At 32.8% G+C, this 22096-nt stretch overlaps 1 protein-coding gene across 5 annotated transcripts in view; it reads right to left on the bottom strand.

Annotated features, from left to right (window-relative positions):
• Positions 1 to 1364: 1364 nt before the first annotated feature.
• Pp2A-29B (Protein phosphatase PP2A regulatory subunit A) overlaps positions 1365 to 22096 on the bottom strand; it is a 62597-nt gene continuing 41865 nt past the window's right edge. For 2 of the 5 annotated variants that reach the window (XM_069848015.1, XM_069848014.1), the window contains 5 exons: positions 21591 to 21745; positions 19037 to 19179; positions 13359 to 13459; positions 9802 to 9857; positions 1365 to 9686 (listed from right to left, as the gene is read on the bottom strand). In XM_069848015.1, coding sequence (XP_069704116.1) covers positions 9850 to 9857; positions 13359 to 13459; positions 19037 to 19179; positions 21591 to 21745 — 407 coding nt within the window. In that variant the 3' untranslated portion in view covers positions 1365 to 9686; positions 9802 to 9849. The remainder of the gene's footprint in view (positions 9687 to 9801; positions 9858 to 13358; positions 13460 to 19036; positions 19180 to 21590; positions 21746 to 22096) is intronic. The other 3 variants (XM_069848018.1, XM_069848017.1, XM_069848016.1) reach the window with 3 other exon arrangements.

Genomic DNA, 22096 nt, shown 5'->3' on the forward strand with positions numbered 1-22096 from the left:
TCCAATTTCTGCTGAGCATTCCTTTAATTGGATCATATAGTGGTTCGAATCCGAGTATTTTTTAACAACTGTATAATTTTTTGTTTATTCTCTCATTTCTTTGGCTCTCTTTAGCCAACAGTTTTTTTTTTTTCCTACATTTGATATTCATAGCATTTGTGGAAGTGTTTGCTAGTTTTATGTTACTGATCAAATTAATGTCATTAAATTCAATATTTCGAAATGTACAGCAAAAGTAAAGTTTTTTCAGTAATGTAAACTTATAATAGTTCTCCTAGAAACATTCGTTCATTCACAAATAGTTACTGCCAATTAGTCTAATCACCAAAGAAACGTGTAGTATGAATGTGTTAAGGTTTACTGTTTAAAAATAATTTATTATGACTCTTCGTTACCTTTAATTCTGGAAAACACTTTTACATAATATTCATGAATATGTTATTAGAACATAATATAATATTAATAAATATACCGTAACATAATAATAATAATGATGATAGCGATAATGATGATGATGATGATGATGATGATAATAATAATAATAACAGTAATAATAATGCACTGGAAGGAATGGTAAAAGGGAGAAGAGTTCGGGACAGAAATTGATACCAGATGATTGACATTAAGACATGGATTATATGAGGAGACAAAGAGGAAGGCAGAAAATAGGAAAGATTGGAGAAAGCTGGGTTTGCAGTGAAAGACCTGCCCTTGGGCAAAACTCTGAATGAATGGCTGAACAATAATAGTACACAAAACTTAAAATACCGATAATGTAAAGTGTAAAAAATTTAAATAACAATTCCCCTTGACATAATTCTGCTACTTTAAACTGAATGAAAGAATTTCCATGTGTCAGATACCAGCTTCAGTGCCATTTTATTCCACTGACCACCAGTCCTGCCGGTCGGTCAGCCATTCTTGAGAATTCCATCCTTAGAATATCGCTTCCCTCCGAATCTCCACATCCTTCCATATAGGCCTATACCCTCTACCACCTATGGTAGTACTGGAGATCACCAGAGGAGAGCTTTATTCGTAATCTCTGATTCCTCCAGCAGTTGTATTTGCTCCGCTAAACAGCACTATGACAGATCTACTGCTAATCCAAACACCATTTAACAATATTAACAATTGAAATACGAGGGAACATAATGGTACACATTACCACCTTAGGAGTTGCATGGGAGAAAAATTGGGCAATGGTGTCAGCTTCATTTTGAATAAGCTGCATACCCGTATTTTTATGTGTATATTTTGGGAGCGGGGGGGGGGGGAAGTACGATATTTTCTAAAACATTGCATTCCAAAGTTTTAGGCAGACATAAAACTTAAATAAGGTGCTACGCAGTAACACACATGAATTGTTTTATGTGTTTTATTGTTTCATAAAAAATGATATAGCACTGGAACATATTTTTCATCATATTTAATACATTTTTTTCTTTAATTCAAGACTGATAAAACGAAATTTTTAGGTCCATTCGTATGGAATATTGATGTTGTATTGCATAATGGAATGCAAATATTAATATTTTTACTCTACAGTGTGACCATCTGGCAACTTCCATTTCTGAATAACACAGTTTGACAATTCACTTAAATGTATATCAACATAAATATATAGAACTTGCCAGGCGTTCATCATTTCATATAGAAGTCAGAAGCGAGCCAACACTTCGGTACAGTGTCTCCAGTTCAATAAACCTCAAACACTGAAAAAAAAAAAATTATAAAATAAAAATGAGGAGATGTGATACTATAAAATGCACTGGTTATATATAAGTCATGACTATAATTTAATAAAAGAAAGGAAAAAGAAAAGAAACATTGTACTCAATATGTTTGCAGTTTTTATCTTTATTTGTTTCTATATTTTTATTTGTTGTTTCTTACGGACTTTGTTCAGTCCAGGCAGTGTTTTTAATTCATTCATGAAGTTTCCTCTTTGAGATAAATAATATCTACTAGAATCTGTAAGCATTTTCCCAGTTCAGCTCTAACCTAAAGAATAAAGAACATTGCTATAATGTGCATAAGATGAGATGTCAACACATTAAGGAAAAAAAGGAACTATAAATTTAAAACATGGTGGCGGCATACAAATTCGTAACAATCCAAGTCTTCAAGTTTTTGTTTGGTTCCTTTATGGCCACATAGCAAACTAGGATATACAAACTTTTTCAAATGTGCGCATTACAAGAAAAGAGAAAGAATGTTGGAATAATATATATCAAAGAAAGGAAAGATGAGCACTTATCAAAACAGATCTCATTAAAAAAATTAATTATAATTGATTATATTACAAAATGTCTTCACTTTTATATATTGTACAGATTTCACCATTCATTCTGCAAATGAAATGAACTGTCCATTTGATTCCTCCAGTTATGGAGAACTCGTAAACTTCTCACATACATCGAAATATTTAAACCATATTAAACCTAAAAACACAGTGTACAGCAACCAATGCTAGGCTGGTAGCTGCAAGCAAGAAAGATACGTTTTCTGGGAGAATAAAATGATCGAAAATAAATATATGTATGGTATTGGAATAAATTCTTGGCATATTACCCAACACAGATCAGAAATATATGACATGGTTTTTCACACACTGTGATAATAATGTAAGTACACACTGCATGATACAAAATCTGGAGCATAACACCAATATTAAATTAGATAAAAACAAGCAAGAAGGCCCCATGAAAACAATCTTCGTGCAATGAATGGGAAAATAGCTATCACTAACAGATGAGTAGACTTCCTCCTTTCCTTGCCTTCTATGATGACGCATCCAATATGTAACTTCGAAATACAGAATGGTTGTACTGTATATCAATATCACAGTGCAAACACCCAAAAACATTGCATCAAACCATACTTAATTCCAATACGTTCATTCCCCACCGGCTTCACTAAGAAAAGATCTTTCGAACATTTCACCAATTTTCTAAAATTAGCTTTAGAAAGCATAAGTAACTTGATTTAAACAGGGTTTGTATTTTTCAGAGGAATATTTCTAAGAGAAATCTATCTAAGCAAAACTCATCTCCTCATCTTTCATTTGTTTTTTAATTTGGGTTTCTTTAACAACCAAACAACTGTAATTTTCCGGGTCTCTCTCTCTCCCTCTCTATTATATATATATATATATATATATATATATATATATAGACACACACAGTTCCATTACCATTGCAAAGTCACCACATTGTAACCAATCGAGATAGGGCAATGCTGTATACTGCAAAGTATTCTGCTACTACTCTGAAAGCTTTTATTACTGTGTTACAAGATTTAATTGAAATAACATAGTGACACCACAAAGAACGCCTAATGTGTAGTTCGGTATGCTGCATTCAAATGACCAATTACTATTGAACAACATTTTTGCTGTCAATATGGTAGGGATCCTCCCTTTAAACTAAACATACTGATATGGGTCAACAGTTTCAAAGGGACATTAGTGTTAAAAACCTGCCTCAAAGTGGGAGCCCAACAGTGTATCACACAACCATAGACAATATGCCAGCTGCATTTCAATGTATCCTTCAAAGGTCGGTTCGTCATGCTTCGTGTGAATTGCAATTATCAAAGTTAACATTCCACAAAATTCTGTCTGAATTAAGCATTTCCTGAAAGATGGATAGGTTGTGACAGAACAATCGCCTGACTCTCACACTCTCCTAATATTACGCCCTTGGACTTCTTCCTATTGAGTTGTACATAACACCAGTAAACGACATTGCTACTCTTTGCAGAAGGATAAAATAAATGAAGCTATCCAAATTGTTAATGCTGACATTTTGGACTTTACATGGACAGAATTAGAATATCGCCTTTATATCCTAAGGGTCACTAGGGAAATACGAGCTGAGATACACTGAATTTGCTCTATCTCGACTGGTTACAAGCAATGTGACTTTTAGTAATGGTAACGAGACTTCGGGGTTGTTTTGACTGTGCTGGAATAGCCTTTGCTTTTACACAAATGTATGTTGTTTCTCTAGCAAATGTATTCTACACATAAGTAAATGTATGAAGAAGTAAAATTCAGTTTTAATTTCCATCTTTTGTTTTGAAATCTCGACTCTCTCACCATTCACAAAGTGTGAGTATGCTTAACAGTTCTGATGAGTCGTAAAAAAAAAAAAAAAAAACCACACGCACGCACGCACGCACACACACACACACACACAAACACACACACACACACACACAATTATAACCTCATTCTTTGTCTCCACCATTTCGAGAATACTTTTCCATCTCTAAGTGGTAAAATGTTAATCTAAAGAAAATCGGTCACAACCAGTCCTAAAACAGGTACAAAATTCACAAGCATCTCTGTAGATTTATAAATTAACAACAACATACTTCAAAATTTGGTACATAATGCAACACACTAACTAGAATATCAGCTATGCTGACACCACCCAAGTAATTAACAACAATCTAGCAGCAATCCAAAGTAACAGAAGACCTCCGTTCAGTAGTATTGGCTTATTACAAGAGAAGCATAGAGAGAGCACATTTTTTCTTTTATATCCCATAATATAAATGAATAAACTATTGCAGCAATGTAATTCTAATACATTTTAGTTCCGAAGCTTGTCAATATGTTTCTAAGATGTGCTGGGTAGTATGTAAACAAATTAACTAGGGAGTTTCAAGTCCATTCCACTTCAAAGCCTGGAAATTTCATCACATGAATACTACTACACTTAATGTCTTTATTCCCACATCATTCATGATTATAACCAATAAATTTAATAAAAACATAAGTTTAAACTGTGTTTAAACTTCTGTCAAAGTATATTATTAATTTGCACATCCACTTAATAAGTAGAGATGGTATCCTAGATAACTACACAAATTTCTTACACTTTTTTTTTTTTTTTTGGATTACACAAATGTAAGTAAAGACAAATGTGGAATGTGAACAAAATGTGAAGTAATGAAATTATGGCAAACTGCAATAAAATAATATAGCTTAAGCAAATTTCAATTTCTTAATATATCATCACTACCACTACGAAAGCATTAAAAATACTGAACTAAAAATAAGAACTAATAATGGAACATTTGAACATAGGCCTCTCAATTCAAACAAGACAACCTATGTTTTAACATTCCTTCTTTATAATTTCTATTCTTTGACAAAGGATTCAATTTCATCTTCTCCATTCTTAAATTCAACATATAATATGCATCATTTAAAAGCTTTAACAAGTTTCTCATAAGAACAATCACAAGGAGTAATTTAACTAAATCAATTGATAATGTCTGCAACTATGTTTAAACAAAAGCAGAAAGCCGACAATTATTATTTGCCTGTTCTAAGACCACAGAGCTTATTTATGGTTCACCTGGAGAAACTAGCGCACAGGTAGTTCTGGTGATTTTGGGATATTACTTGCCTGTTCTAAGACCACAGACCTTATTTATAGTTCAACTGGAGAAACTAGCGCACAGGTAGTTCTGGTGATTTTTGAATATTACTTGCCTGTTCTACGACCACAGACCTTATTTATAGTTCAACTGGAGAAATTAGCGCACAGGTAGTTCTGGTGATTTTGGAATATTACTTGCCTGTTCTAAGACTGGAGAAACTAGCACACAGGTAGTTCTGGTGATTTTAGAAGTGAAAATCGTGGATTTTGTACAGGTTTTTTTTTTTTTTAATGGAGTTGAAGATATAAATATTTGATAGTGATATATATAAAAAAAAAAACAGAATTATTCGAAAATGTATTAAATTACGTTTGAAATGAGATGTGTGTCATAATGCAGGTGAATATGTGGTAGTTCCTAGTGAAAAAAAAGGAAATGTAGGAAGATAAAACATATGATATGATGTTATGTGAAATATGCATGATTTGTATTAATAGAATAAGCACTAAAAATAGTAAAACAGAACAAATGATAATGAAATAAACACAGTTTTCGTAATGTGACTTCGTTTGTATATCCATCATTACATTAGCTTCTCACAGATCAGTACTGACAATGTCACTAATCACCAGCTTTCCCACACTTTAAAAAGCCCCAAACTCAATAGCTGTCATCCGTATCTTCTTGTAGACTGCTGGGATAGAGATCATTGACATCTTCTAAGCTAAGCTAACTTACCCTAACCTAAGCTTTTGGAAAATTTTTACAATAGTGTTACCAAAGGAAGGCAGACAGCAAGAAAGAGCACATTCTTATACAATTTTGAGTATATGCAAGGCATACGAAAAGCCTAAACTAATGTAGCATGTCACAATTCATACAGTGCATACATTTAACTTCCTCTGCTCACATATGTGCAGCTGCTCCATGCACTGCTGCGTCCACTATTATGTTTTATTTTTGTAGAAAATTATTTTCAATAAGGGTCCAATGTTAAATTTTCATTCAACTCAAAACTCATTTTTCTGACTTATTTCCTTTCACCCAAATACCATCGATTTGTACCTTAACTCTCTATATCCCAAATTATTTTCTGAAGTCAGAATATGTTTTCAAGTCTCTATATTAGTTGATAGTGATCTAAATAGCACATATTTGTAAAATTAAATTTTTTTATTCATTATTATTTTATGTAACATGGTTGAGACTTCCAGGTAACATTGGTCGACAATGACATCGTGGTAAAATAAATATTGACATCTTAGGGCAAAATATGAACTTCAGAGAATATTAAAAAATGTAGGAAACAGCAGCCATATTGTAACTTTGAAGTCACAGTGGTCAACAATGAAAAGAACATTCCCTCTCTTGTTAAAAAAAATTGAATTACTGGATGTGACTCTCAGGTCACACAGGCCAATAGAGGGTCAATGTGGTAATGCAAAAATTCAGAAATACCCTAAGCTAACCAAACTTAAGGTAAAAAAAACCTAACATAAAAAATTCCACTATATCACGCCCCCAAGTTAAATTTGCGCCCGTGAATGCAAGAAATGAGCGCTAGTAGCTCTAATTGTTAGTATACAACCTACTGTTTTGTCTGTGAGTGAGGTCACGTTACAAGAGATAATGCAATGAGTGAGATAATATATATAATGTGTGTAAGAAATACGGTGCATAATATTAACATTTTAACAGTATTTATATGGATATAACACTTTCAGCACTTCCTATACATGTGTATTCACCACTATCTCAAACAACTCGCTGGCACAAACAGTAAACACCTCTCTATCAACTTAGTATTTACTCAAAGGTTACGAAGGCCAGAGGGAGAGGAAACAGTAATTCACATTCTTTCCAGCAGACACAGATTTAACTTGGGCGTGTAGTACACTATCGTGGAACTATCATTAATGTCACGTCACTCTAAGTTAGATTGAAGAAACAGCTGGAAAACAATTGAAGTTGAATTAGCGCTACTTCAGCTGTTCCATTTCTCAACATTTGGAAGTTATGCTGAATAAAGAAACTTCAAATAATGAATTATTAATTTTAAAATATAAAAACTGCCTGAAAACCAAAACAATATTATTCACATATACGACTCAAAATAACTTTTTTTTTCCCCTTGAACAAGGTGGATTTTTATCTTGTATCTCTGCACATTTATAACATTTACATACACGTCCAATAACACAACAAAACACGAAATTGTACTGTAACAACATACAAAGAACCCCACGAAAAAATTAAGGTATAACATGAAGATATTTTTCAGAACAATTTTGTTTAAATTCAAAACATGATATTTGAAAAACATTCAATATAAAACTGCAATTCAATGAAAGAAAAACTGTTACATACATGAAAAATTCAATTCACTGAATGGAAATCCCGATTTTCTATGTCCTGGGAGAAGGATAATGAAAAACATTAGAACATTCTGAATCTGTAATACTAGTATCCTATTAACAATTCTAATAAGTTTACTATTTACAACTTTTTATAATTAAAACACACATTAAAAAAAACTTCTACACTATTAGCTTGAAGATGTCACTTCGTATCCAAGAGTATTAATCACTTTATATTTCAAACTCTTCAATTTTCTGCTTGCAATTAGGGCTCTCATGCAGTAGGATCTCAGTGCATCATTGGTATGCCAGGTTCAATATAGCAGCAAAAATTAACAGGCTTTCCGCTAATCTTGGCAGTCCAACATCCAGATGGCTCAACAAATTTCTTTGAATCAATTCAAAGTTTGCAAAAATCTTATTATGTAGGCAACTAGAAATATTGCCAAAATTGGATATCTGCTCAGCAGTTACGGCAATACTGTATATAGATGTACGAATATATGATCCTAATGAATGCAGAGATATCTAAATGCGTAAGAACCCATAATTTAAACCACTATAGATTACCATGAAATTTATTTCAGAGGATATAAGTGCTCTATCTGTCCCTTCTGATACAAGTCTTCTTCCTCTTTCCTATACGCACTACATATATAACTAAACCTAGTAATTCATAAATCATACGGACAATATGGTTGAAATGGATAGAGTAATGGATAGCTAATTTTTCATTTAAACCCTGTCAATAAGATTTTCCAACAGCAAATTTATTTTAAAATCTCAACAGTTACTTGTGTATTTAACTGACAATGGAGCAAATACATTTCTATTTGTGTTTTAGAATATATTACACCAAGTTCAACACAGTTCTTCAGTCTATGATCTCACTTCTACTGCCGCCATTAAGTTTAGACCCTTCATCTTCCTGATACACGATCTGATTTAAACAAAATGTGCTGATAATAGTTCTCAACAGGTTTTGCTGTAAACATTACAGTCATGACAAAATGAATTGAAGACACTTGTTTTAAATTACCAAACTGCAGGGACGAGGCAAAACAAATACAAAAACATACCCAAACATTCCTCTCTCCTTCACATCTTGAAGATCAATTAAAAACCAGTTGATGTGTCTTCAGCAGACCAAAGAGCTTAACAGAAAACATATTATGTCTGAATTCAGAGACTGAAATTAATTTACAGGCAGTGCACCAAATTGCCACTTCATAACAATGACAAATATACGCTTCTCAGTTTGAATTATGGCATTGAGATGACGAAATTTGTTTTAAATAGTCCATCAAATATTCTAGTCCATAACAAATAAATACTTTTTTTTTTTTTTTTTCCATTTGTGAAGTAACTCTTCTTAGAAATGCAAATCAGTTCTTCCCCAGGAGACACGTGAAATGTTCATGTTTTTATCTTCTTAAATGTTTTCAAATTACACAAATGCAATGCAAATTACGTCTCTTAAATTATATGCAAGGACAAGTATTTATCTATTTTATTTTTCACATCATTTGTGAATTAGTTGTATGTCATTTTTATATGCAAGTTATTTAAAGCACAGAGAAAAGTATTTCTAATTTGCCAGTTCATAAGAAGTTTTATTATTATCATTATTTATTGTTATTATTACTTTGTAGCAGACTTTTCAATAAAATTTCTTATGAAAATTAGACCATAAATGCATGGTGCAAGAAATATTTCACAGAATACCTTTCTTACGCTAGAGAATTTAAATTTAATACTACAAAAAAAAAAAAAAAATCAGCATTATCTCACTTTTCCAATTGCACAGAACAAAAAATAAAAACTAAAAATATGCACTTCTGTTAGTAAATTTAGAGGCACACTAACAGATACCTATATACAACATTAATCAGAATTTTAAAATCAGGGACTCTGCATATTACCAACATTAATCTGGAATAAAGCAACAATAATGCACTTTTACTATTCATGTACATGTTCAGAACTAATTTACAGTTTAATCATGTAAAATAAGTAGAGTTAATTCATATTTCTTTGGAACACTTACCATTTACGAGGTGTCATACGGTGTGTGGCGTATATCACATTTGCGTCCTCAACCTACTGAAACAAAAACAAAAATTCTCAAAAGGTAACATTCTTTAAAATACTGGGAATATTCTGACAATGAAGCAAGTTTCGTGCCTATAGGACTCCCACTTCTACATTACCAATCTTTTAATGGCCACACACAAAATAATTAATTCAGGAAAAGGTTTAGAAGGACTTTTTGTACTGCTATAAAATACCAGAAAACGTGACATTTTCAGGTTTGGATTACATCTTTGCGAGAATCCTTGCCATTCTGACCCCAATGGTAATATAAAGGTAAGTACCAGGCACAATTTTTATTCTAGAACTTTCAACTTATGATATGGCCTTCTGGACTCTTTTCATAACTCATAAATAAATAAATAAATGCATTTTAAATAGAGATATGTGCGTAGTAATAGCAGAACTTATGATATGAGATCAGAAAAGACCCCTTTTAAAGATTTATGACATTTTCGTGTCAGCTTCTTTTCTATTATAGGTTTAGCTGTTAATGTACATTTCCAGTTGGTAACAATGTTGTGTTTACATATCAAAAGTAGAGACGATATCGTTGCATTATTGTTGATACAGAAATGGATGTTTTTATGGTGCAGATTATAATGAAACATGATTCCTAAAAGATTTAGAAAATGATTATGCACAATTTACAGAGAGCAATGGAAGTGATTACCTTATGAACAAAAGAATACTGTATTGCAATAAATAAGTTAACTAATTATCCAATGGAACAAGACTATGAGGACCAGCAGAGTAAATAATATTATTAACCATGTCCTGTAATATCTATGTCAGTTATTTACTGTTTTTTTATAACATGCGAATACTACAGACGAACTAATGTTGGGAATTGTAGGCTAGGACCAATTTATCTCCAAGCACTACTGTATGCAGATGACATTGTATTAATAGCAGACACACAACAAAGATTACAAAACATGATAACAGAATGGAATGAACACTGTATTAAGAAAAGGGATGCTGATTAATATTAATAAAGGCCCATTCACAATGAAAATTAAACATAACGTAAACATTAACATAAGCACATAAACATATGCCACAAACTTAAGTAGCCAAGGTCCATTCACAATGAAAATTAAACATAACGTAAACAAAACACGTGTGTGGAAACAAACATACCGAATCAACAAAACTACAGAATCTATTACATAAAAATGGAGAATTGCACAATGACTGACGATGTAGCTATTCAATTTATGTTTCTAATAACTACAATGGCATCAGTATATGGCTTTCAATATTTGAAATCAAAGAAACGGAGATGTAAAATAATCAACTTTTCGTCATATGATTCCATGTTGCGCGCCTAGCTATCATCACGGCCAATATATTAAAATATTGCCTGTAGGCAAAGCCCATGAGATGTTAAACACAAAGTGAAAACACGCTTTCCGCTTGTGTACTGTTTCCAAATCGCATAAACATAAGCATGAAAGTTTGGAGTTTGCAAACTTTCATGTTAACGTCTTATGATTAAGATTAAGTTTATGCTTATGTAATTCATTGTGAATGCTTTCATTAAATAACATGGACACAAGGTTTTATGCTTACGTTATGTTTATGTTTAATTTTCATTGTGAATGGGCCTTAAGAGTAAGACCATGTGGATATCTAAAGAAAATAAACATAATGAAGAATTAAATATTATATGCAATGATCAGATACTGGAAAGAGTAGAAAGTTATAAGTATTTAGGTACCGTCAATGGGGGTAACATTGGCCCATTAAGGATAACTTTGGCCCAACAGAGATTACATATTTGAATTGTTATATCTCTCACAAAATATTGACAGGAGCTGCCATCTACACAGTACAGTTGAAGCTATTAAGATATACCACACTTTGTGGGAGATATAAAAATTCAAATATATATTCTCTATTGGGCCAAAGTTACCCTTAATGGGCCAATGTTACCCCCGTTGACGGTACTATTACACTCTCTAGGTTAGCTCACCTAAAGAGTGAATCAGAGCTACCCTGCCTACGTGCAGGAGGCCTTAGCTCTCAAGGGATGTCATAGGCTAAATTCTAAATTATCAGCAGTGATCGAAGAACAGAACAAGAGATACTAAACAGAATTAAAAATGCAACAACAGCCTACTACCAAATAAGCAACACAATAGTAACCCCTACGAAAAGTAAATTATCTGAAATGCTATGCTGAAAACTATTTTATCTCAACTTGCATATATTTCAAATAAGGACTCGAGCATCTATCGACTTTTGCTTTAACTAAGTGACAGAGTCTATCGAGTTTTGAAAAAATTTGGAAGGTTTGGCAGTCTCTACATGCAGCATCAATTAAGTTTTGCTAAATCCGATTCCATAGGTCGATTCCGAAGCTAGAAAACTTACAATATCCATATATAACTCTTTTTCAGCATGCACAAAATGTGAAACTTGATGATCCGATTGTTCTTTATGGCAGGGATGATCCAAATAACAATGTGTGTCTTGGTTAAAGAGTGTATTAACATCTGACTCAAATGGTTAACTTTGGCATGTCAAAGAGTTCATGTTTACTGTATTACAAACAAATATTCACAGATGTTCCTTGCAACACTGACTGTGTATTATAAGTGATCGGATGCTTCTGAGGAGATAAGACCTGATAGCAGATCTCGATCTCTCCCTACAATAACCCAAAAGACTCTGTCTATATAACAATTGCCTCGGGGAGTAAGAACCATGACAGTAATATAACAACACGTGGTGAGTGGTGTAAACGTGAGTATCAAAGGATTGCCGACATAAGCTTTAGAGTGTGATGATAATGCACCAGTATTGCAGATTACGTCTTGAGTTCCTTACGAGAGATAATCATGTTTCTTGTTAACAACTGTTCTTCTACAGTCAGAACACCATTATCTATAGACGTGAATTCCGAAAACAATGCATCTGGCTGAAGGTTTTCCCAGCTTGAATTTTTGTTTTGTTGGACAGCAGAGTAAAACATGGAGGGAAACTTGAAATTACACTAACATAATTGAGGGGTGTATATAACTTTATGAACATAAGAAAATTGAAGAGAACAAAAAAACAATCCTGTAAATTGCAGAGATGTAAAAGCAGGGTTCGCCTGTATATCACTTAATGCTTCAAGTAACAGTATAACAGTAGTTAAGTTGACGAAGAATTAAGTGGTATACAGTAACTGCCTGCCTGAGCAGCAACTACAAGCTTGGAGTGACTTCTGTAAACCTTATGGACAACACTGTGCAAAGTGTCCACTTTTTTAATGCAATCTTAAAGTATTTTTAATCGGGATTTAGACAGCAAATTACACTCTCCTTTAATACCACTCATTCATTTCTTTCTTTGGTGCAAGGTTAATGTTCCAGGTGACATTATATTGTGTGCTATCACATTTTCACATTCTCTGCCATTAACCCATGATACAGTGAACTGTAAGTTCTGGGCACAAAATATAAAGATGCAACTATCAAGAGGAAGGATTACTAATTTAAAATGAAGTCTTTTATTATTTACCTGCAATTCCTGCAATGGCTTCAGACGCAAAATATTTTACATCTACATCAGTGTCAACATTCAGTTTGTCCAATACTGGCTTCACTTGCGTCTGGATACAGCTGTAACAACAAATTAATGTTGGGACTTGGGAAGTAACAAACTTTCTCATCATCACAGCAGACACAACAGATCACCACAAACTTTTCTTTTGAGACTCTCATGAATAATTTATTTCAGAGAATTCGTTAATAGTTTGTAACAAAGAAACTGTCACTATGACTTGCATTGCACTCTCACATCAATACATTCGGTTCAGAAAGTTTCAGTCAAAAATTGATTATCAGGCACTGTGCATGCTCTAATTTCCTAGTGTAATATTTATTAGTTATGCTATATTGATAAAATCGTACATACTCACTGACAGACTGGAACTATCAAATATTAATTTGATATTTTTTCTCATATTAAAATTTTACATTTAATTAATCAATCACTGTTCATTATTATTGGACAGCACAAAACAAATTAATCATTAATAATGTACCAGTATCTCATAAGTTATCATATTCTTTGCACAATCTATTAAAAAAAAATGTCATTACCAGATGAATAAACAAAGATAATTTTATATAATTCATTAACACGACTGAACCAAATGCAAAACAAAATTATGGTTTCGTCATAATTATCCATTAAAATAAACTTTTACCAGCAGAAGAAACACCTCTTAAAACACTAGTGTAACAATTACTTGCAGGTTATATTATGTAAAATGAAGTATACAGAGTGATTCTTAAATAATGTCATTAATTTGAGCGTGTTATTCTTCGAGATAATCAAACAAAAAAGTTTATTATAATTTTGCTCGTTTTGGCTTCCTTTTCGAGAAAAAAATTATTTTATATGAAACATTTCATAGTATATTTTGGGAAAGCTATTGAATTAATTAAACAAAATAAAACAAAATATATGATAATCTCTGAAACAAAAAGGATTCCCAATAGCCTTAAAATAAAAAATGATACTTTTGAAACAGTCAATCAGTTCAAATATCTTGGTGTTTTGATAGACAGAATGACATAAAACATGAAATACTTAAGGGAACGTCCACCGTCAGTAGTGTGACACAATTTTTATTATTGTATGAAATTTAGCAAGTTATTTCTTATTAATCTCATTTACCAAATGTATGTATATACTCTTTGAGAACTTGCAAAGTCATGTACAAAATTTTGTTAACAACAGTCGAACTTAATTAATCCTACCTCAATTTTTTTACACGTCAGTAGTGTGACAATATTTAGACTGGTGTGAAGTAGTAGAAAACAATTTGATATGTTACTGCAAAACTGAAAATGATGGACTAATTACAGTGATTGGTGACGCAAATATGAGTCTTTCAATGTATCTTGCATGTTTTGTTTAATTATCTACAACTATTTTAATTATAAAAAGTATTTTAGAATATAATGTGCGTCAGTAGTGTGACTTCCAATTGCATTTTCTATTTGATGTGCAAGACAAGTGTTCTTACAACCAGGGACACACTCTTCTTTACTTGTGATGAACTGGACGCTTCCTCCACCTCTTACGGACTTCAGGGCGAAGATACTCCTTCAATTCACTGGAGTTCTGCGGAAAATATTTATATTTGATCTTATAGGTTGACACAGCAATAACATGTTGAATTTTTTGCGTCCTCGTAATAGGTAGGGTATTTTCTCAAGCTTTACCCAGTTTCTGAGTCAAAGAATTTATTTCCTCACTCTTAACATGAAGCACATTTACTTTGAGTGAGCTACAGGTTCGAGCAAATGTTTCAGCATCTCGCACGGTTACCTTTCTGGCTCTAACCAAATTCCAAACCTTTCGTTTCACTACAGCACCAATACCATCTTTGCCATGTGATGTGGCAAAGAATGTCCAAGTCAGATTGGACAGATTGAACTGTTCTTTGAGAAGAGTAATGTTTGAAAAGTTATATTCGGACTTGAGTTGTCCAGCACACCCATCAGAAAATATGTTAACATTCTTCATCGCTTCATTTTTCTTTTGATGGTCACAGACAAGTATTTGTATGAAGTCTTTAATGGATGCTCCAAATCCTGGCAGGACACCTGAAAATTTTCTCATGAAGATTAGAGAAATTCTCATGATAGCGGCATACACACACATTATGTGGCATATCCCTGTATGGTTTCACATGTGGAGGGCGCAAAGAGGCAAACTTGCTACGACCAACTTTCTTGTTTGGATATTTCTGCAGAAAAGATTATGGACTTCCCTAATTGGATAGAGAAGGTGTCGTCGTGCTGTTGTGATGAATCTTTTTGATGAGACACCCTTCAGACTTGGATCAACACGACTGATCTCATAATTTACATAAAATTCTGTAATGAGATTAGTTACATCATCAGAAAGTCTTTCCCTCTTAATAGCTAATACTTTATTTTCTAATGGAACACCGTATTTTGTGGCTAATTTTACAACCGTAGTCCTCTGCTTCCTTGGAGAACGAGGCATATTTCTATCAACTTTCTTGAATGCCTTTCCCAGTGCAGATGGTGAAGCCTCACTACTATCCTCGAGTAATTCTTTATTTTATTTTTTTTATTTTTCCGTTATCTTTTTTTCTGTTTTTCTGTTTTCCACTCTCTTAAACTAGTACGTACACAACACCCGTGCCCGAAGCGGGACTCGAACCCACAACCCTTTGGAACAAGTGATAAAGACATGCCGTGCCCCTACCGCTTGAGCCATCTGGGCCGGCTATTCAATTTGTCTTTGACTCTTCTGCTTCCTAATCGCAGCCTTCGATTTTCTTATATTCCGTTCCTGGATAGTTTCTGTCAATTTTCTCTTCTCTCTATAACACTTATCAATGGCAGCTCTATGGCGTTTGTAGTCTTCATAATTCTTTTTTTTTCTGCATATGCCCTTTGTATCTCAGCTCCAGTTTTAGTCATTCTAGAACTTTAAAAATAATAAAAAGATGAAGTAAAAATATTTAAATTAATCTACAATAACCTAAGTTGCTTGTAAAGTTATGTTAAGTATGGATTCAAACTGAGGTACTTTAGCTTAAATATTGCATACATAATATAATACAATATTTACTACTTGTTATTAGGCTATTAGACTCAATAGAGCAATTTTTCAGATGATATAGCACTGAATACACTTCAAACAGCAGCTGCGTCAGTAGTGTGACCAATGTTTGGACAATTATTAAAAAAAAAACGACGTTGCTAGCGAAACAACTTTTTGCACCACCTATGGACCACTCAATAAACTAGCATTTCTTAAAATTACCAGTAAATTGCACCAGTAATAATCTTATTACGGAAACTTTTAAAATATTTTGTCAGTAGTGTGACATGAAGACAACCATTTTCAAAATTAAAAATATTGATTTTTCCTTATAGTGTACTTACATAGAAGAATTATATTTTTTAAATAGAAGATAGAGTGGATATCTTGGTGCCTAAAAATTGTGTGTGCCTCACTTATTAGACTTCTGAACACAACGTGAAATAATGTTATGAATTGTCATATTGCTAGGTGTTGCACCATGTCATATTTCTTATAATGTAGTGTCCAATACATTCTTAAAATGAAGAAAATTTATATGTAGCCTAAAAATAGTAATTTCAAGCTTTCATTTGATATATAATACGTAGACGAAAATATATTTTTATTATTTTCATTTTTGGACATTTTCTCATGGACATTCCCTTAACAGACTACATAATGCAAACAAAACTTTTTATGCTGTTCACAAATTATCTTCCCATTTTTAACCAGAAATTTAAAAATCATTTTGTACAAAACACTAATCCAACCTGTACTATTATATGGATCGGAAACATGGAGCTTAACTAAAAGGGAAAAACACAAATTAATGGTTTTTGAAAACAAAGTGTTGAGGAAAATTTTTGGTCCTATTTTTGACACACTTGAAAACAAGTGGACAATTCGACATAATAATATTCACAAATTTTATAATCAACTGTCAATTTTAGATGTAATATGGATCAGAAGATTAAATTGGGCAGGACATGTTATACATATGGATGACTGCAACAGCATAAAACAAATGCATATGAACACCTTTAACAACAGAAGGCCACTGGGAAGACCTCAAAGTAGATGGAAATATGAAATTTAGAAGGAATGCATGGAAATGGAAATTACATACTGGGAGGAACTAGCAAAAGACAGAACAGAGTGGAATTGTTTTGAGAAATCAACATGAAGTCGACATGCTTCATAATATCTTTATGATTGATTGTCTGATTGATTGATTGATTACTGAATTAATTCTCATTCAGTTTAAGAGAGCAGAATATTATGCATTATGATAATAACTGATTGCAAAAACTTCACTTCTGTCCTATAAATGTGCAGAAATTTGACATGAACAGATGTAACTTTTCATTCTGAAAAGGAATTTTAAAATGTTACATTTGTTCAGATCAAATTTCTGCACATTTAAGGATAAAACTAAAATTATTTTAATAATCTATTATAATAACCTGCTCTTTTAAACTGACTAAGCATACTGGGAATTAAATCAATGGCTTTTCCAAAACACGCTATGAAATGTTTCATATAAAACAAATTTTATCTCCGAAAGAAAACAAAAACGAGCAAAATTATATTAAACGGGACCAAAATTGTATTAAACGGTTTTCTTTGAAATATCTCAAAGTACAACCAATGAAATTAATGACATTACTTACAGTTCACCCTTTATACTAAGCAAATATGAAATGTAACCATTTTCTCTAGCACATGAATCATTTTGCATACCTAGTTATTGATGCTATGCTACAAGACTGAAGTCAAACATTTATTGTATGCTTAATTTATTCATGGCATGAGCAGATGACAATCAGTAAGCACACAATAGTCAAAATTCAATGACTGAGACACATTAGCCACACCCAGAGGTTGATATTTTAATCATGGTGAGAGAAGAAATATGTTCATAAACATCACAGATTGCAGATCTGGTTTTGTTTACCCAAAGTTGACCCCAGCCAGAGATCCGATTTGGGGACTATTTTACAGCTACCTGTGAAACATCAATTAAAGTGCAGCAAAACTCAAAATACAAAGGACAATGAGAGAAAAGTTATCGGAACACTTAAAAAGAGAAAGTGAAAATAAACAATGGAGTAAATTCATGCAAAATAAACACCTAATCCCAGATTTCCTGAGCACAGTATCAGTGAGTGGTACTGATCCATCTCTACAGAGGTCATGACTGTTTGGCAGCTTATCTCTATAGAATGTTTCTCTACCCATCACCATACTGTACATTATGTAAAACCACTGAAGTAATAAAAAAAAGGACCATCTCCTATGTAAAACCACTGAAGTAATAAAAAAAGGACCATCTCCTAAGTGTCAAGCCATCACAAAAATTGATGCAGATGAAAAGTCTCAGCTAGAGAAATATTATTTGGATGCAAGACAGCAAATGGAGGACATCAAAAGCCAAGAGTATTAGCAAACAACAGATCACAGATTACAACAGACCCTAATGAGTAAGCTTCCTTTGAAGTTCTGAAATGCTGAAGACATTTTTCTTCCCTATGACAACAAAAACCCCAAAGCTGTACAACTCAAATATCATAAAAGCCTCAGATCTCTTTGTTTCAATTGCTTTTGTAAGTTTAAATTCTACCAACCTCGGATCCAAAACTGGTCCAATCTTCTGTAAGGTTTTGGCTACATTAAAACGTACATTAGCAACATTGTCATTTGCCATCGTTAGAACAGTGGGCAACATCAACTTAGCTGTAATTTCGGAACCACAGGCCTCAGCAAGAACCTGGAAAAGGATAACAGATTATTTCTTAAAGTTATAACGCAATGCAACGTAAGTTGTATATATATTTTCATTATATAGTTCATGTGCAGCTATTTAAACAAAAAGAAAATTAATGCATTAACTAGAGACTTTTTTTTTTAACATACAGGCTACAAATATAGTATATTTAGCATCTGGCAAAGAACATGGAAAAAAATTTAAACCCCAAAGTACAAATCATTGTCTGATTTCAATACATATAGTGAATGTCCTAATGAAGACCAATGTTTTTTCTTATATTTCCGTAAGTTTGCATTATCTTATATTATCGAAATCTTTCTCAATCAATAAAAGATATATTATTATGTTATTTTTTTAATTGTATTCCATAGCATTGAAGCTTCAAGATAATGAACAAGTCAAGGGTTATACTTTTTTTGTGGCAAGATCAAGTGAGGCTGAGGATTCACCATAAATTACCTGACATTTGCCTTATAGTTGAAAATCTCGGAAAAAACCCAACCAGGTAATCTAATCACTCCATCAAATCCAAACTAAGTGCAGCTCCAGATCAGCAGGCATTTCTGGTATAATACTATCATGGTTACAAGAGCTTTTCTAATTTCCCGATCCTCTATAGTCAACATTCTGACATTGCAACCAGTCTGCAATATATTATCTTAAAAAAATATTTTAGGCTATGATTCATCGAAGTTGGTGAGATTATATTCCACCACCTCAAGAATTAATTAAAAATAATCATACTAAATTAATTTAGTCTTTTAATTGCACATTAACTGAATTATATAACAGTTATTTATGCAACAAGTGATCTTGATGATTATGGCATGAGTGAATTTTCACGAGTGTCATAATAGGATTATCCACGAGTTGAATACTACACCACTTTATGGCATCTTAGCATTATAAATTGTAGGAAATAAATTATGAAATAATTTGGCATCCATAGCTGACAAAGTCTTCGTATGTCTGTATCGATTAGTTGTGCCTGGCATTGGCACTGAATAAAGAGAAATGGATGACCTTGCAGGTATTACAAACTCTAGTTATACTTTAGGCATGGATAAATATATAATAGGATGCGAAACTTCACGAGTTTCCTGTAACACATACTAGAGGCGCTGTTGTAGAAATTGATCTTGCTGCCATCTATTTTTGGGAGAGGCGTTATTACAAATAGCAGCGCACCAAGTAGTGAAAAGAGTAATTACTCCATGCATTTAGCAGCGCACCTGGTGACGAAAATGTTAAACTGTGCAGAAAGTATTCCCTCCCACCCTCATCAATATTCAAAACTAACCCAATTTAAAATAAAACATTTACAGTTTTATTCCTCACAGCATATTCTACTGAAAATTCTTACCGGAGCCAGCAGGAAGATAAAAGAGACGATGTGTTTTACACTACCCGATTAAAATATAACCAGACAGAGACAGAAAATAAAGCAAAAGGTTAGATAATTGGAATTGTATTCTTTGGGTATTTATTGTACAGCACAATGGAAAAGTATGCAAGAACTACGTAGACAGTTCAATTTATTATATTACTATTACTTTACAATACATTCAACACTATTTTTACAACGTCCATAAACATCACTGTTCAACATACACTGCTTATACACACACGTATCACTTTATGTTCACTTATTAGTACGTTTCAGTCCGCCATCTTCTCTCCTCGACTCTCCCATACAATATCTCAAATGGATAAATAGAGAACTCTCAGTAATGTACCCAACACATAGTTCTAATGTCCACTACCTACAACGTCGGGCGCTGATCACCTTATTTCAGAGCACCACATCTAGATGGTGCTGACCGCAGTTTCGCATCCTATTATATATTTATCCATGCTTTAGGTATCAAATTTTATGTTACAAATGTTCCTTTATTTTGTTAACATAGCTTCTCTGAACCACAGAATTGTTTTATGTGATATTTCAGAAGTAATACAAATTGTTAAAGATTGGAAATAAATGATACGTTATCTTCTGTCTTGCATTTCATTTCTTGTTACATGGCACATAGAAGCAGTAAGCAAGATGAGTTGCAAGTGTCCTGTTATCTAACCAAGCGTTCTGGCATTACATCATAGTAAATACGTTATTGCTATTATTGGCACGCATGCCATAATAAGTCAATTACGCACAATATTAGATGTAGTAACAACCTGTTTATAATGCTAGGATGGCATAAATAATGTTTATTTCATTTTCTTTAAAAGTTCTAGGAGATACAAAGATGGAGCTGGAAAAATTAAGCTGAGCAACTGGTAATTGGATCTAAACTGAAACTTCAGAAAAGAACCTAAATAAATATTTCAGGAAAAATGTTAAATTGATAATTATTAACAGAAAGTTAAGTTCATAATTGAAGTCACAGTTAAATTAAATATTTTATTCTACTTACATTGATACAAAATAAACATGTCATCCTATGCAAATAATTCTGGTCACGGGACATGGCCAAAACTTTTGGTATCACTGTATTCTGAGCCCATTCTGGACCAAATTTTTCTACCAACTTCTTCAGGTTTAATGTAGCAGCTTCCCGTATCGCATATACTGGAAACAAAGCAAAGAAAACGGTAAAATTACAAATTAATCTATGTAGTAAGAATATAAATGTCCACATTCTTATTTATAGTTAATATTTGGAATATCTTATGAAACAAGAAACAATGGGGCTTTAATGTCCAAATATTCAGGCATCATTGCTAATTTAAAGGACCTTGTTTACTTGTTCTGCAGAATTTTCGCCATAGGGTCCCATTGTGTTATCCATAGGGATAAATAATGGTGAAGTAATTTTGCATTACTACTACACTACAAAATGAATATAAATCACGGACAGAGAGAAAGAGTGAAATGACAGTAGAGGAAATAGAACTACTTCAAGAGCACCTGTTACAATCC

This window comes from Periplaneta americana, chromosome 15 (genome assembly GCF_040183065.1).
Source record: "Periplaneta americana isolate PAMFEO1 chromosome 15, P.americana_PAMFEO1_priV1, whole genome shotgun sequence".
NCBI lineage: Eukaryota > Metazoa > Arthropoda > Insecta > Blattodea > Blattidae > Periplaneta > Periplaneta americana.